Source organism: Mya arenaria, chromosome 2 (genome assembly GCF_026914265.1).
Source record: "Mya arenaria isolate MELC-2E11 chromosome 2, ASM2691426v1".
NCBI classification, from domain to species: Eukaryota; Metazoa; Mollusca; class Bivalvia; order Myida; family Myidae; genus Mya; species Mya arenaria.
In genome coordinates this window covers 51401907-51419122 of record NC_069123.1, presented here as the reverse complement: position 1 = coordinate 51419122, position 17216 = coordinate 51401907, and the positions used below count along the sequence as shown (strand labels likewise).

Here is a 17216-nt window from a genome sequence, read left to right as displayed (position 1 = left end):
CACCTCTACAGCTGTGTGCTGGCCAAGTCTTTAGTGGGCTGTATCACCTTTACAGCTGTGTGCTGGCCAAGTCTTTAGTGGGCTTTATCACCTTTACAGCTGTGTGCTGGCCAAGTCTTTAGTGGGCTGTATCACCTTTACAGCTGTGTGCTGGCCAAGTCTTTAGTGGGCTTTATCACCTTTACAGCTGTGTGCTGGCCAAGTCTTTAGTGGGCTGTATCACCTTTACAGCTGTGTGCTGGCCAAGTCTTTAGTGGGCTTTATCACCTCTACAGCTGTGTGCTGGCCAAGTCTTTAGTGGGCTTTATCACCTCTACAGCTGTGTGCTGGCCAAGTCTTTAGTGGGCTTTATCACCTCTACAGCTGTGTGCTGGCCAAGTCTTTAGTGGGCTTTATCACCTCTACAGCTGTGTGCTGGCCAAGTCTTTAGTGGGCTTTATCACCTCTACAGCTGTGTGCTGGCCAAGTCTTTAGTGGGCTTTATCACCTCTACAGCTGTGTGCTGGCCAAGTCTTTAGTGGGCTTTATCACCTCTACAGCTGTGTGCTGGCCAAGTCTTTAGTGGGCTTTATCACCTCTACAGCTGTGTGCTTGCCAAGTCTTTAGTGGGCTGTATCACCTCTAGAGCTGTGTGCTGGCCAAGTCTTTAGTGGGCTGTATCACCTCTACAGCTGTGTGCTGGTCAAGTCTTTAGTGGGCTTTATCACCTCTACAGCTGTGTGCTGGCCAAGTCTTTAGTGGGCTTTATCACCTCTACAGCTGTGTGCTGGTCAAGTCTTTAGTGAGCTGTATCACCTCTACAGCTGCGTGCTGGTCAAGACTTTAGTGGGATGTATCACATCTACAGCTGTGTGCTGGTCAAGTCTTTAGTGCGATGAATGACATCTACAGCTGTGTGCTGGTCAAGTCTTTAGTAGGCTGTATTACCTCTAGAGCTGTGTGCTTGTCAAGTCTTTAGTGGGCTGTATCACCTCTACAGCTGTGTGCTGGTCAAGTCTTTAGTGGGCTGTATCACCTCTTCAGCTGTGTGCTGGCCAAGTCATTAGTGGGCTTTATTACCTCTACAGCTGTATGCTGGTCAAATCTTTAGTGGGCTGTATTACCTCTAGAGCTGCGTGCTGGTCAAGTCATTAGTGGGCTGTATAACCTCTACTGCTATGTATTGGTCAAGTCTTTAGTGGGCTGTATTACCTCTACAGCTATATGCTGGTCAAGTCTTTAGTGGGTTGTATTACCTCTACAGCTGTATGCTGGTCACGTCTTTAGTGGGCTGTATTACCTCTACAGCTGTATGCTGGTCAAGTCATTAGTGGGCTTTATCACCTCTACAGCTGTGTGCTGGCCAAGTCTTTAGTGGGCTTTATCACCTCTACAGCTGTGTGCTGGTCAAGTCTTTAGTGAGCTGTATCACCTCTACAGCTGCGTGCTGGTCAAGACTTTAGTGGGATGTATCACATCTACAGCTGTGTGCTGGTCAAGTCTTTAGTGCGATGAATGACATCTACAGCTGTGTGCTGGTCAAGTCTTTAGTAGGCTGTATTACCTCTAGAGCTGTGTGCTTGTCAAGTCTTTAGTGGGCTGTATCACCTCTACAGCTGTGTGCTGGTCAAGTCTTTAGTGGGCTGTATCACCTCTTCAGCTGTGTGCTGGCCAAGTCTTTAGTGGGCTTTATCACCTCTACAGCTGTATGCTGGTCAAATCTTTAGTGGGCTGTATTACCTCTAGAGCTGCGTGCTGGTCAAGTCATTAGTGGGCTGTATAACCTCTACTGCTATGTATTGGTCAAGTCTTTAGTGGGCTGTATTACCTCTACAGCTGTATGCTGGTCAAGTCTTTAGTGGGTTGTATTACCTCTACAGCTGTATGCTGGTCACGTCTTTAGTGGGCTGTATTACCTCTACAGCTGTATGCTGGTTAAGTCATTAGTGGGCTGTATCACCTCTACAGCTGTATGCTGGCCAAGTCATTAGTGGGCTGTATTACCTCTACAGCTGTATGCTGGTCAAGTCATTAGTGGGCTGTATCACCTCTACAGCTGTATGCTGGTCAAGTCTTTAGTGGGCTGTATTACCTCTACAGCTGTATGCTGGTCAAGTCATTAGTGGGCTGTATTACCTCTAGAGCTGCGTGCTGGTCAAGTCTTTGGTGGGCTGCTGTGTGCTGGTCAAATCTTTAGAAAGCTGTATTACCTATACCGCTGAGTGCTGGTCAGGTCTTTAGTGGGCTGTATCACCTCTACAGCTGTATGCTGGTCAAGTCATTAGTGGGCTTTATTACCTATACCGCTGAGTACTGGTCAAGTCTTTAGTGGGCTGTATTTCCTCTACAGCTGTATGCTGGTCAAGTCTTTAGTGGGCTGTATTCCCTTTACAGCTGTTTGCTTGTCAAGTCTTTAGTGTGCTGTATTACCTATACAGCTGTATGCTGTCAAGTCTTTAGTGGGCTGTATCATCTCTAAAGCTGAATGCTGGTCAAGTCATTAGTGGGCTGTATTACCTCTACAGCTATGTGCTGGTCCAGTTTTTAGTAGGCTGAATCACCTCTACAGCTGTGCACTGGTAAAGTCATTAGTGGGCTGTATTATCTCTACCGCTGTGTGCTGGTCAAGTCTTTAGTAGGCTGTATCACCTCTACAGCTGCGTGCTGGTCAAGTCTTTAGTGGGCTGTATCACCTCTACAGCTGCGTGCTGGTCAAGTCTTTAGTGGGCTGTATCACCTCTACAGCTATGTGCTGGTCAAGTCTTTAGTGGGCTGTATCACCTCTACAGCTGTGTGCTGGTCCATTTTTTTGTAGGCTGAATCACCTCTACAGCTGTGTACTGGTAAAGTCTTTAGTGGGCTGTATCATCTCTACCGCTGTGTCTCGACTTATGTTTTCCAACGAACCTCGGGGTTGCGGTATCTATATGGAAAGATCTTGCATTCATATCTCTATTGACTCACCATCATACCGTGCCTGCATACATAAACATTTTCTTTTCGGGTCTATATTGGCAGAATATAATAACTATTCTTGTATTTGCACAATGAATCTACAATGGGACTCTAATTTCACATTCAGTGTTTGTAAGAGCCGGATTAGGGAATGTCAAATGGCCTATCATAATTAAGCTGGCAAATCATGTTTGTATTGACAGTCTATTTCAGATAACTAGATATCAAACTTTGTATTGAAACATTTAAAATCTAAAATCGATATCTGTTTGTAAATTGAAGATAAACCACTCATTTATGTTCTAGGTGACCTTTTGACACAAACTCATTTCAGTTTTATTTGTAGTTACATTGCAACTTTCGGTGTCTTTACATTTTTTTCATGGATGTTTTATTATACCGGAATCGGTAAGTCTGTTACTTATATTATAGCATACGTTTTCTGAAATAATAACCAATTAAAAGAAAATGTTTCAAATCTATTAAAATACATGCATGTTCATGAAGCCAAACTAAACCTCGTTTGTAGAATAATCTTATTCATGTTCTCTTTGATATGTTTACAATGAAGGTGAATTCTGCTTTAAAACTGTTTAAACATAATAGTCTGCACTTACTTGTCAATGTTTGGTACATATATTTTGTTAGAGTTATCTGTAAGCCCGTCAATATAGAGTATATATAACTGAATTATTTTACAGATCACAGTATTTTGTTTATAGTTCTAGAAGATGGATACAGAATATGATAACCATGATTCTCCTGACTTTTCTTTTATTTTTGAACATACGTTCGAGATAATGCTATTTAAGGCAAGCTTTATTCTTTGATATGATAGTCTTACTGTTAGATCTTAACGAGTTTGCTTAAGTGTGATAATTGTATATATATTTAGCAGCAGCAGCATGAGAAACCGCAGTAGCAGCCGTAGTAGTAGTAGTAGTAGTAGTAGTAGTAGTAGCAGTAGTAGTAGTAGTAGCAGTAGCAGTAGCAGCAGCAGCAGTAGAAGCAGCAGCAGTGGTAAAAGTAGTAACCAAACTATTACAGATTGTTATTATTCATAATTTTGTTTAAATAAGACAACGTTTTCAAAAATATACCACATAAAAATAGGTCAGCGGGTTTAATGTAAAGTAAATACATTAGCAAATTAGCAAAAGCCTAATCCTTACTTATCGTATGGATTAAGGCGCATTAAAATGAGAGGGTGTGTGGTGTGGGCATGGTTGTGTAGCTAGTTGACTGTGGCTCGTCCAGCGTACAGGGGCGGGGAGTTGGCGTGCCTGTATGTGCAGGGAGCAAAAACAGCGGTGTTGAAGGGAGGGGAGGGTCATATTTGCTCTGCGATAATGAGAAATGTAGCGGATTCTGTTTACTGTAAGATTCCGTTACAGATGTTAAAAAGAATTAAAGTGTTTCCTGTCTGAGGTGTTGATGCTGGTCTTTTCTATTTTGGTCAGAATTTCACTGCAAACCCTGAAATTAAGTCTTTAAATCACATAGGATGGTTCAAGGGCAATTTTAAAAAAATTGTCTATAAACTAATATATTCATGCAATTAAAACATTGTTTGTGATGTACGAGATAAACATAACTTGAACAGACCAATAACATTGCAACGGAAATCACTATTTTTTTCATTATTATATATAATATCATGGTAAAATAGTTCACCTTGAAACTTCATCAGTAATGACCGAGCAGCTTAAAGATGTCTGGGTGAAGATTCAAGGCAGTGTTTGTTCTTATCTTGTTATTGAAAAAGTGTTCAATGAATAGTCAATTAAGTAGAAAAATGAAATACCTATATTGGAAATTCGTCTTTAATGAATGATATTCATTGCCAATACCGGATCTTTCATATGTCAAACGATGTACTTGCTTTGGTTAATATATATTTGATAAATAGGATTAGGGTGAATAATGAGACAATAAAACCATGTTCTTAATCCCAGATCTTACCTTTGGTAAACAATTCAACCACACAAAAGAAAGGAATAAAAAAGACCTAAAAATTTATTACATGAAAATGCTGAAGGCTATGATAGGGACAGTTGAATCTGCGTAGTTGGAGTTTAAAAAGTTTCGTTCAGTCGGATACATTAGTTGAGTTGAGGATAACTTCACGGTAAAGGTATAAGTTCATAATTTTTGACAGTAGTTAAAGCTGCAATCTCACAGATTGAAAAGTTTTACAACTTTAGTTGTCTTCGAACGAGCCAATTTATGCGAAAATGCATGTAAACCAGTCATATATGACGGCTCAACAAAAAATAGATCGCAGATTTTTTATATCTTAGTTCAAAAACTGATGTTTTATGCATTTTTCTTAAATCGTTAGTAACGCTTTTAGCCATAAAACATTAATTTTCGAACAAACTATGAAAACCTGCGAACTCATCTTTTGTCAGTAGTCTTTTATCATTGGTTTGCAGATATAAACGCAAAAATTTGCTCATTCCAAGACAACAAATAATTAAAAAAGTTGTAAAAACGGTAAATCTGTGAGAGTGCAGCTTTAAAGGACAACAGCCTTTTTACGTAATGACTGTGAATATTGACTTCTGAACATGTATCACATCATTGTATCTAGATACCATCGATAAGATCAGAATGGTGTTCACTTAATGCAACCGCATAGGTTTAAATTATTCGACCGTCGATGATTTAATTGTCTGAACGCTCCACCCCGGAGCAATTTCATTATCATAAACACAAAATAGTCATTACTTCTTACATAAATTATTAATGTCACGAGGCGGCCTTCATATAAAGAAAAATGAATGATAAAAACAATTCGATGATGTTAACATTTGAGTGAGAAAAAACAAATCCTGTTAAATCTTATGTTACCTTTAACGAAAGGCGGATAATTGCACGCTTGTATTGCACTTTTTGATAAGGACAAATACGTAAACAATTGACGAATCCATCCCTGTTTATCTCAACGATGTAACGATTACCCATTCCTATGGTCCATCTTCGTTATAAATGACCCGGCAGTCATGATACACCACATTAATGGACAATAGAAGTGCGGGTATTCGGTACAAGCAAACATCATAGCCGAGTCATCTCACAGAGCGGCAATTTTACGACAACCCAATCATGTCGCCATGGTCACTAAATTGCCGACTTACTCTGGAACGGATTTTCTAAAGAGTGATCAAACATGAAGTCCTGTGACTTTTCCACGTAGGGCTTACTTGGCAAGCAATACAGACATTTGTGAACATTTTACCCGTGCGCCCGCAAGGTTGATACACAACCGACGTGACAATACATGTGTAATGGACACCGGGCTGGCGACATAAAAAGAGAAACCGACACTTTACTGGATGTAAACCTACACCCGGCACCGTCGCTAGCCTCGCGGTGAACGCACATGGGCATCCCAGACACAATTAACATTGGCTTTTTTCGTGACAATTATTTCGTGGGATGGTGACAGTGATAGGCAAAAACAAACCACTACCGTGTTGTTTGGAGTAAATATACAGGCTACAATAGACCACATATTTGAATGTGGTGAAATAAGTGAAACAATAACAAGGATAAACAAATACAATTTAAAGTAAGACGTCAGAAAGGTATTGTACAGTTGTTGCTAATAACTATAATTAATTAAATTTGAAGTCTAAAAATATGAATGAATTAAGGTAAAGGTCACGATGCAAACTCCGGTGTACATGTCAGGAAGTATGTGAGTAGTCGGAGCCGGTAGTTCAGTTTTTAGAGCACAGGCCTTGCAAGCAGAGTAGTCCATATAATTGTACGTTGACGGATTTTTTTACGATTTTTGATATGGCAAATTGAAAGAATCCCGTATAACACGTCTATTATTTTAGACTAGCAAGCAGAGGTAGCGGGCTCGTTCACCAGACTGGTCGCATACGTGTCTGGTTAATTAATCAATTTCAATAGTTTAGATTCAAACGTATTATATGATTATTAGTAATATAAATGATCATGGTAATTTCCAATTCATTTGCTCAATAAATCAAATTATTTATTTAAAGGAACTGTCTCTTGCCGTATTTCGTTCGATTTCATGCAAGCATAATTATAACTGAAGTCTCGGGTGTAAAAGATTTGGATGTATTCACAGAGGCACCGTGTTTATGGACCATCGAACGGAACAATGAAACATACATTGCTTGTTGGCTCTTGAATGAAATTCAATTTTCAATATCTTGAAAGCTAATAATGTATACAGCTCAGGCTGCCTGGTGATAACAATCTCGAGTAATACAGGCTTTCTATAGGTAGGACCAGGTTTTGCTTTGAGTAAAGAGAATTATCAGTGATTTTATGGTTCTAACTTACTTTATTGAATACTATTTATGGAATGAATCTTATAAACATACGATATTTATCATTGTTTTGCTGGCTTATATACGGTCTTTTCGTAAGTGCTTTTGCTCTTCTATTAAGGTGAAAGAAAATACTTGTAATTATCAAAGAAAATTTTATTGATCGGTTTGAAACTAATCATAGTCGCACCTTTATGGTGATTTGTATTAGTATTACGTTAGGTATTATCGTGACTAAGTTGTCCATAGGCCAAATACTTGGAGGGTTATTGCATTGCTGTTGTACGTCGATATCGATTAATTAGTATTGCACATTGTTTGCCATATACAACGGGTTATCAGACGTGTTCGCTTTACTTCCGTGTAATTAAGCTTGTGGGGAAAACGTAAAGATATTCTTTCAGCTCTTTATTGGATTTAAAAGAACGGATGATTCAGCTGAAACTACGTCTTGACCGCCTTAAGCCATAAGTGGCAGTTAGAAACAATGACGGCTTTGGAGCGCAGATCTGTGCCATGCCATGTATAGTAAAGGTTGAAGTCAAAATGTGAATTGTGGTCAGTCTGTACCTAATGAAATGGATATTTGTGTTACTAGTGAAACATTGTATACATAATAATTACACCTGTGTAAACATTTAAGGAGGTAAGAATTATGTTAAATTGTATTTAAGTCCGGAAATGGAGATAAATTATGTGACACTTTCGTCCAGATTCACCCCCCCATCTCTCATTGGACGGATGTTCTACCTTTGATCTTAAATGAATGCTCAATTAGTTCCGATAGTCTTCATATAACGGAACATTTTTTGTAGAGTCATTCTAAATAGGCAAAATATGTTTTACCAATAGTCTAGTAGTGTGAATATGTTTTTGATGGACTCTGCGGCAATTTGTTCTCCAAATAAGCAATTTGACCTAGTACGGGTTTGCTATTGACCGTAGATGTCCGGTGACTGTAAAACACTGGCAACTGCATCCTAGGGAACACTGGTTATCATTCACTTATTTAACCTCTGTAGCATGAGACTACCCCCACCCACCCCACCCCAACAGGCTGAACTATTTGCATGTCCTTGATTTAGGTTAAACATATGTGTTGCATGTAAACATACGGGCGTTGGCGTAGGTAACCATGGTGATGTGAGCGCTGACTCAACAGTCTCACCTTCCTGACCTGGGCCAGGGCGGTTTTATGTCCCATTGTCAAGTAGTGATCGGTGCATGGTGCATTGCCTGTCATCGCCTGCATACCTGTCCGTGAAAATAGTAATTGTATCAAAAGTACATTTGGCGTTTTCAAAGGATCGCAAGTACTCGTGCACCTTGTTTTAAAGGCGCATGTTCACCCTCCCCGACAAACACGGTCCACATTCATTCATCGAAATGAAATTGAATGTAAGGACTGTTACTGAAGCTGAAATTTTCTTTACAACTCATTACTTTCTGTAAAAAGTAGGACCGTGTTAATTAACCTAATGAATGTCCTTTTTTACGTTCTATGACATGCTGACGTAGATATTAATGACAAAACGTGTCCATGTTCAACGGCAGTTTTCATTCAGCAGGGGCTGTATTTTCATGTCAGATAAAATGACAATGGTCCACAGTCACGTTTCAGATTTACAGACGTTAAAATAGTGTATGTCTGCTTTGAATACAAAGGCTATTCTAGTCATGGTATGTTTGGACACGTTTTATTTAGACATTATGTGCATCCAGCAGCCTGTCCTCGTTCAGTTCTAGTGCAAACCACATGAAGTCCGCATGGTGGGTGAAACACATAAATACTGGTAATGAAACCATTAATTAATCATGGTTTACATAAAAGGAGGAGGAATTGAGTGACCGTGTTTGGACGTATAAATGTCCATCTTATTGGCGATGCTTATCCGTCATTGTCTATGATGTAAAGCACTTGCCCAGAAGTTAACCATTCTGGCCCTCTATCATACTTTGAATAAAACATGACAATGTTTAGTGATATTATATTATTTCAGCATGCAAACGCTATAAATGCATTTCTAATTCTACTTTAAAAGGCTACATATTTCATTATACACCAAAACTTGCTACAAGGAATTAATTCACCATTCGACATGCTCACAGATGTAAGGAATTCAGTTTGGATCCATTAAAGAGATGAATACAGCAGAAGTGTTGACCACCATTCTCTTCCATAGTTTCCATGCATTCTTTTAGTTCATGCCACTGTAGCTTGGCTACCTTATTGTATGGACAGGATCCTGGTCTGGTTAGCAGGATTAGGACCTAATGGGCAAGATCCTGGCCTGGTTAGCGGGATTAGGACCTAATGGGCAGGATCCTGGCCTGGTTAGCGGGATTAGGACCTAATGGGCAGGATCCTGGCCTGGTTAGCGGGATAAGGATATAATGGGCAGTATCCTGGCCTGGTTAGCGGGATTAGGACCTAATGGGCAGGATCCTGGCCTGGTTAGCGGGATTATGACCTAATGGACAGGATCCTGGCCTGGTTAGCGGGATTAAGACCTAATGGGCAGGATACTGGCCTGATTAGCAGGATTAGGACCTAATGGACAGGATCCTGGCCTGGTTAGCAGCATTAGGACCTAATGGGCAGGATCACGACGTAGTTGACATGATCATGAACTAAGCAGTAGGATGAAGATCTCGCTGGCAGTATCAGGATATAGAGCAGAACAGAACATAAATCTTTTTCAGTTCAAACATTCAACATAATTGCATACAATGAAATATATCAAAATATATAGACATTCAGTAGGATCAAGGCCTCGCTGGCTTGATCAGAATATATTCATCAGGCTCTGGACCTAGCTGAGAGGATCAGGACCTAGTTAGTAGTATCAGGACCTATATAGTAAGATCAAAATCTAGATATAAGGGTCAGGATCTAGCTAGCAGGATCATAGCCTTGTTGGCAGGATCAGTGCCTTGTTGGCAGGATCAGGATCTAGCTAGCAGGATCAGGGCCTTGTTGACAGGATCAGGGCCTTGTTGGCAGGATCAGGATCTAGCTAGCAGGATCAGGGCCTTGTTGGCAGGATCAGGGCCTTGTTGGCAGGATCAGGATCTAGCTAGTAGGATCATGGCCTTGTTGACAGGATCAGGGCCTTGTTGGCAGGATCAGGATCTAGCTAGCAGGATCAGGGCCTTGTTGGCAGGATCAGGGCCTTGTTGGCAGGATCAGGATCTAGCTAGCAGGATCAGGGCCTAGTTGGCAGGATCAGGGCCTTGTTGGCAGGATCAGGGCCTTGTTGGCAGGATCAGGAGTTAGCTAGCAGGATCAGGGCCTTGTTGGCAGGATCAGGGCCTTGTTGGCAGAATCAGGATCTAGCTAGCAGGATCATGGCCTTGTTGGCAGGATCAGGATCTAGCTAGCAGGATCAGGGCCTTGTTGGCAGGATCAGGATCTAGCTAGCAGGATCAGGGCCTTGTTGGCAGGATCAAGATCTAGCTAGCAGGATCAGGGCCTTGTTGGCAGGATCAGGATCTAGCTAGCAGGATCAGGGCCTTGTTGGCAGGATCAGGATCCAGCTAGCAGGATCATGGCCTTGTTGGCAGGATCAGGATCTAGCTAGCAGGATCACGGCCTTGTTGGCAGGATCAGGATCTAGCTAGCAGGATTACGGCCTTGTTGGCAGGATCAGGATCTAGCTAGCAGGATCACGGCCTTGTTGGCAGGATCAGGATCTAGCTAGCAGGATCACGGCCTTGTTGGCATGATCAGGATCTAGCTAGCAGGATCACGGCCTTGTTGGCATGATCAGGATCTAGCTAGCAGGATCAGGGCGTTGTTGGCATGATCAGGATCTAGCTAGCAGGATCAGGGCGTTGTTGGCATGATCAGGATCTAGCTAGCAGGATCATGGCCTTGTTGGCATGATCAGGATCTAGCTAGCAGGATCATGGCCTTGTTGGCAGGATCAGGATCTAGCTAGCAGGATCATGGCCTTGTTGGCAGGATCAGGATCTAGCTAGCAGGATCATGGCCTTGTTGGCATGATCAGGATCTAGCTAGCAGGATCACTCAATTTAGTATATGCTTTGAAAGTAAAGTTAATGTACTATTTTGTTATACGTGTTGTTCTTCAACATGAGAAAAGCCGATTCCCGGTTTCGGGTTTCGTATCGAGGTTATGGATAATTCCTGCCCTGTGTTTTTTCTGATGACTGGGTTTGATTACAGTAATTGGATATTGACATTGTTTGGAGTCTAAATACAGACAGGAAGACATGGTGTCTAGTTTCAGAACGAAATCGGTTAACAGCCACGCAGCTTTACAATTATTAATTTATGATAGTTCATACTAGTTTGTTTAAACTTGTGTAAATTCGTGTTATACTCGTGGGGAAGACCCAGGACGGTCATTCTGAATCAACAATAATTGACAACTTGACTCTTAACTCATTATCAAAATATATATCTTTGCTATCTAGTTGCCCATCGCCGCCTTTGAAAATGAGTAATTCGTCTAGTTGTGAATGATTTCAATCTATAATCAATACGTATCTATTATACTCATCTATATTGTCATTCGATAAAGAGTTGTCATTTCGGGCCAACAAACGAATGTCCTATCTTCGTCGTTGAATAGACTCTACACAATTAAAATTGACAATGATTTTTTTAGAGATGTTCGCAAAGCAAGTTATTGTTCGCTGTTCATTCTATGATAAATATATCGACCCGGGACCCTTTGTTCTCGCATGGTGACATACTGGGAGGATGACGTGGGATAACTTGTACGTGCCGAAAGTGCGATTGACTATCATTTTTATCAGTTTTTATTGCCGTCATTTGATACAGATGTTAAAATTTATTGATCGATAACATTTGTTACTGAAGCATCTGAATAAATCATGTTTCATATACACAAATCATCTACGTAGTTAAAACATTGGTGCACTCGATTGGCAGTTACGCCTCTGTAAAGTTATAGGTACCGGTTATGAAACGTAGGTTTTTGTATCATTGGATAGGACGTTATGTCGATTCAACAGTGTTGGCATATATATTATGTGGAAATTCCGGTGAAAATACTACATCGATTCTTTAAAAGTGAAGTGTTATACACGTATTATTGTGTCATTCGGCAGGTTTTCGCGGTAGAGAATGGCGCTGACGACCGGGGAGCTCGCGGCCGTCATATCCGGCTCGATCGGCGGCCTCATCATCATCCTTGCCAGCATCGCCCTCATACTCTACTACTGCGTCAGGTAGGAAAACAATAAATAATTCATGAACATAAAATTATCAATTGTACAAATAAAGTCATTTGGCAGGTGTCTGTGTGGGTTTTATTGCATGGATATATGTTCCTTATAAAAAAAACTTTTATAACGACTGAAATGCTCATTGTAATTAACTTGGTTTTAGACGGAGTCGAAAACGGCGACGGGCCGATCATAAGCCGTTCCCTCACCACCATCTGACTCCTGACACGAGTCTGAGCAAGACCAGTCTACCCAGGCCCGGGGATCCTCGAGATCCCCGGGACGCACGCGCCCTTCAGGACCCCAGGATCGACCCTCGCTTAGATCCCCGGATAATCGATCCGCGCCTGCCCAAGGTAGGCAGCGCGAGCCTGTGGTTCGGCAATCCCTCCCTATATAGCGCCACACCCTCCCAGGCCTACCAAGACATGAAGCGGGGGAAGGTTGGTGGTCGACCACCGGACCAACCGCTGCCCGGACTTCAAGGTACGTAGGTGATGTGGTAAAACGTTAAGTAAGTGACAACTATTTTGCCGCGTGTTTTATTTGTCTAAAAACTTGCAGCTACCATATCAAACAGCACTTGACTTTATTGAATCGACAGCATAGTAAAAATTAATGTAATCATGAAACAGACAAAGTGATTGTTTACGTGCTTCTATATTTGCAAACTCATAATGCTAAGATACTTTTCGATGATGACATACTGATTAATAATATATGTTTTCATTAAACCAAATGCCTTGAACACGGATCTGATATGGAAAATGACTAACAACGCTCTTCACGTAAAGGAAGTTTTCTTGTCGACCAGTGTTACCTACGGCAAATGAAAATGCGAGGATTTGCATAAATAATACTAGATTGTATATGATAAAGCACGTAAAGCTAAATAGCCCCACGTTCTACAATTATGTCATTCTGAATACTTAATAAACTTGCAATGTTCCAACTTCTATTCATGTGTTTACAAGTTTGTTATTAAATGAAGGACACACTATGTTTTTTTTGTCTCCATGCAAGGACAAATATTGTATGCACAACCAAACAAATATTGCAGATTTCAGAACATGATCGCGCAAAGTAAAAACTTTTCAATGCATATTCGTGCACTTGAAATATATTTGTGTAAAGAAAATAGTAATACGCGCTTAATATTAGATACTCTTTAAATTGTACGTAACCATAATTGATATAGCAAATAGTTCATCTACTTTATTTACTTTCGCATGTCTTAAAACTCGAAACATTATTTAACTCAGGTCCACCCGGGCACATGTTGTACACGGGAGGGAACGCGGGCCGCGGGATCTACCACAGCCAGCAGGTGGCGTCCCCTATGTATGAGCAGGAGTATCGCATTCCAAGAAGTGGCAGTTACATGGACCTGTATTCGTATCCATACAATTACGACCCCTACAGAGGTTAATGATTATATTTTATCAAGTAACATGTTCGGGGCAAAGCCATATTCGGCCATATACATGTATGCAGAAAAGGGATGCGTGTTAATAACCTTTGAGAGCTGGAATACTTTATCGTACTGTACTAACGCTTGTATACTTCATACGTTTGACAATTCCACAGTTCCGTGTTTGTGTTTGTGGACTTAAAAATGAGCTAACAGTGGGCTTTTCGTTTAAGTTTGTGGAGAAATTTTATTTTCAAGAAATGGCCATTTTCGTCGCACACTGTATATTTTTTTTGCTTTTCAGTTCACTCTCCTTTTAACCGTACTATTGACTTAAAATGAAAAAAAACTCAACTCAAAAGCTTTAATCCCCCATCGTTGTAGATATTCACAATATAAACCAGTATCTAATGATATGCAGGTATTGTTCACAGCATTTCACGATAACAAATGAGCAGTACAAAATCGTAACATAAATATAAACACAGGCTGTTGGAAAGTTGCATTTTTAGAAGAGATATAAGTCCGTTCTCGAATTTAAGTACAATGCATGTAATATGTGTGACTCAATATTACCAATATGTGAACATGATTATTATACGGGCAGGTATTGAGGCAAAATACAATAGAGTTCAACTTCACATATTTAGCTTACAGCTTTGCACTGACCTGGACGCGAGGTGTTGTTTTGCTAAGTTGTTCAACATGGCAATACACAAGGATAATATTATGATAAACCGGAGATAGCACTCGTGCCGCTGTCGTTAATCCCCCGATAACGCAGTTTAAGACCAAACACTGTCTGCCTTAATTGGAGAATAATTGTAATAGACCCAGCGATTCAGACTTTTCAGCGATAACCTTTCCGAACGTAGTCCGTCTTTGTATCGTTCGCCTGTACATTTAGTGTGTTTGCGTGAAACCAAGCACTGGTGATGGTTATGTTTGTTAATTGCAATTAGTTGTGAAGTATGGTTTCTTTTGAATAACATCTATAACTCATGGGGTAATGCAGAACTGAGTGAAAATGCATTTTAAGTTTAATATAGCCTTTGAGTAGTTCATAAGTGAATAGATTTGATTATGGTGCACAATAAAGCATCTGCAGGTTAACTTAGTATCCCACAATGTTTTGTTTCAGATATCAACAACTCAAGGGCGGTCTTGGTAGAACTACCCGAGAAGGAAGAGTACTACCTGGACAGATATAGAGAGCGTGAGACACGTCGTACGGGGAAGAAGGTGCGACGTTCACAAAGTGACGTTACGTTACACTCCACACGTAGACCAAAGAACCGTAAACAGCGAGGCGAGACACCTTTCGATAAGACGTCGACGTCACGTGACAGTGACGACAGAGGCAGCAGGGAACGCGAGGGTCTGCGGGCCAGCAGGGACAGCTATGAGCGTGTTGAGGGGCGGGACCGCGACAGCCGGGAGCGCCGTGGGAGTCGTGACTGGGACGGGGCTCGAAAGGACCGCACCACCGTCGTAGACGTGCACAAACCAAAGAAACAAGCTCCGCCTCCTCCACAGCCGAAGCCCAGGCGTGACGAGGTCGAAGCAAAAGCAAGGAACTTTTCTGACCCCGAATTAGGAGAGTCAGCGACGGACAGTGCAAAACTCAGGGCAATAGAACGTGAAAGGGAACGTGAGAGAGAAAGGGCTAGGGAAAAAAAGCTTGAAAGAGAGCTTGATAAGGTGATAGAAAAAGACAATCGTGCGTTTGTACCTGATGAAGATCTTCATGTAAGACCTTATAGTTACACAGGCAAACCGGTTCAGCAGTCTACAAAATACGAAAATTCCATAGTTGCTAAAATGGCAGCATTAACAGAGACCCCAAAAGCAACATATATCAGACCAAGTGACAATTTTTCTCGTGAAAATTTACCTCAGGGCTTCCATGCTGAAGTGACCAAAAAGTTGGAAAATTTGAAAAGTGGTGATGGCGTTCCTAAGTCCATTGATACGACGGAAGGCCCGGTCGCCACCTCCACTGGGAAGCACTCCCGGGCAAGCCGGCCAACCAGCGCCCGTGAACAGCGAAGGTCCCGCCGGAGCTCCAATGTCACAGACGCCGACGGTGCGTAAACGTATTGCTGTACTTCAAAGGGATATAACTTATAAATTAAAGTATTCTTCAGTATTTGTTAGGTAAACAACCTAAGGGAAACACCCTTGGCTCTATCAGACAGCGCAGTCGTGTTCTGTACCATGGTAAATGGTTGCGTGTATAATTGTTTCATATTTTATATACATGTCTTATCATTGAGCAGGTAACATAGTGGACGCGTTCGAGTTTCTGGACGGGTATTCTGACGGGGAGGGGACAGACTTCCATGGAAGCGGGATGAGCACCCCCACGCCGGCTAGAGGTGAATACACCAGAGATCGTTGGCAATTCTAGTTTTAAAAAGACTTGAAAAAAAGTGTCTTTTGGCTCTGATATATGTCGTTGACAAATTTTATATTATAGCATTCATATGCACTTGAGTTTAACGAGAGCCTGTATTTTTCAGATACGGACATCAACTTATAGCATAAGTCTTGCCAAACCACATCGAAGAAACGCCCACATTTCCGGCTTGCCTGGTTCCGCGCATATTCACAAGGGGCGATAACCAGTTACAGACTAGATATCGAGGGTTGACTGGCGTCCATTTCCTGGTGTGATCGCGGTGTAACAATCTCAGGATTTATTCATATGTGTTTGTACGCCAACTTGGTACTTGTGATAATGTGTGCCAATCATGTGTAGTTCTATATTCATAAAGTATTATATATCGTAAGTTACTATCTGTATATAAAGCCACCTAGCCTTTGTTCCAGCGTGCACTTTTTGCATGGAAACGGTTAGCATTTTAAATATCAAGGTATCTGTTTGCCTCTTTTTCAAACTTTTCGTTACATATCAATGGTTGTGTTCTTGAATTGCAAAAAACTGTTATTCTGATGTTTTGATTACCGCTCTAATTATGTTTTTAAATATTCTTGATCTGGGTTCTTCCATCGATATTTATACATTTATTATTTGTTTTGTATGATCTTGTTTTACCACTAACAGAAAAATAAAGGTTATATGATATTGCCTTACCTTGGGTATCAAATTTATATATTTACTTTAAATTAATGGTTGATTTTTTATAGACTTTGACCAACAAAAACTCATTCTTCCCCGAAAAGGGTTCGGACTGTATGCAAGGAGGAGGATAAGTCATTTAGTTCCATGCAGACATTTAGTGAGAAAAATATATGGTCCTTAACAAAATGGCGGACTTGTAAGGAAAAGTTCCGATTCTGGTGCCTTCTTTTGCCTGGTTAGTGGTACAAATGTATGA

The 17216-nt window shown here is 41.0% G+C and overlaps 1 protein-coding gene across 7 annotated transcripts; it reads left to right on the top strand.

Annotated features, from left to right (window-relative positions):
• The first annotated feature begins 3224 nt into the window (after window positions 1-3224).
• Window positions 3225-16971, top strand: LOC128207686 (splicing regulatory glutamine/lysine-rich protein 1-like). Of its 7 annotated transcripts, none has more exons than XM_052910782.1 (7): window positions 3225-3342; window positions 12348-12467; window positions 12628-12950; window positions 13727-13888; window positions 15017-15961; window positions 16155-16253; window positions 16398-16971. In XM_052910782.1, the coding sequence occupies exons 2-7, from the start codon at window positions 12364-12366 to the stop codon at window positions 16415-16417; spliced, it is 1653 nt and encodes a 550-aa protein (XP_052766742.1). In that variant the 5' UTR covers window positions 3225-3342; window positions 12348-12363; the 3' UTR covers window positions 16418-16971. The 7 variants fall into 7 exon arrangements, with proteins under 7 accessions (XP_052766742.1, XP_052766734.1, XP_052766719.1 ...); XM_052910774.1 differs by lacking the exon at window positions 3225-3342 and adding an exon at window positions 6165-6508; XM_052910759.1 differs by lacking the exon at window positions 3225-3342 and adding an exon at window positions 6166-6524.
• The last annotated feature ends 245 nt before the right edge of the window (window positions 16972-17216 follow it).

Coding starts and splice junctions, on each gene's coding strand:
- LOC128207686 (XM_052910782.1), top strand. CDS start 12,364: ATGGCGCTGACGACCGGGGAGCTCGCGGCCGTCATATCCGGCTCGATC. Junction 12,468..12,627: donor ATACTCTACTACTGCGTCAG/GTAGGAAAACAA, acceptor ACTTGGTTTTAG/ACGGAGTCGAAAACGGCGAC. Junction 16,254..16,397: donor CACCCCCACGCCGGCTAGAG/GTGAATACACCA, acceptor TGTATTTTTCAG/ATACGGACATCAACTTATAG.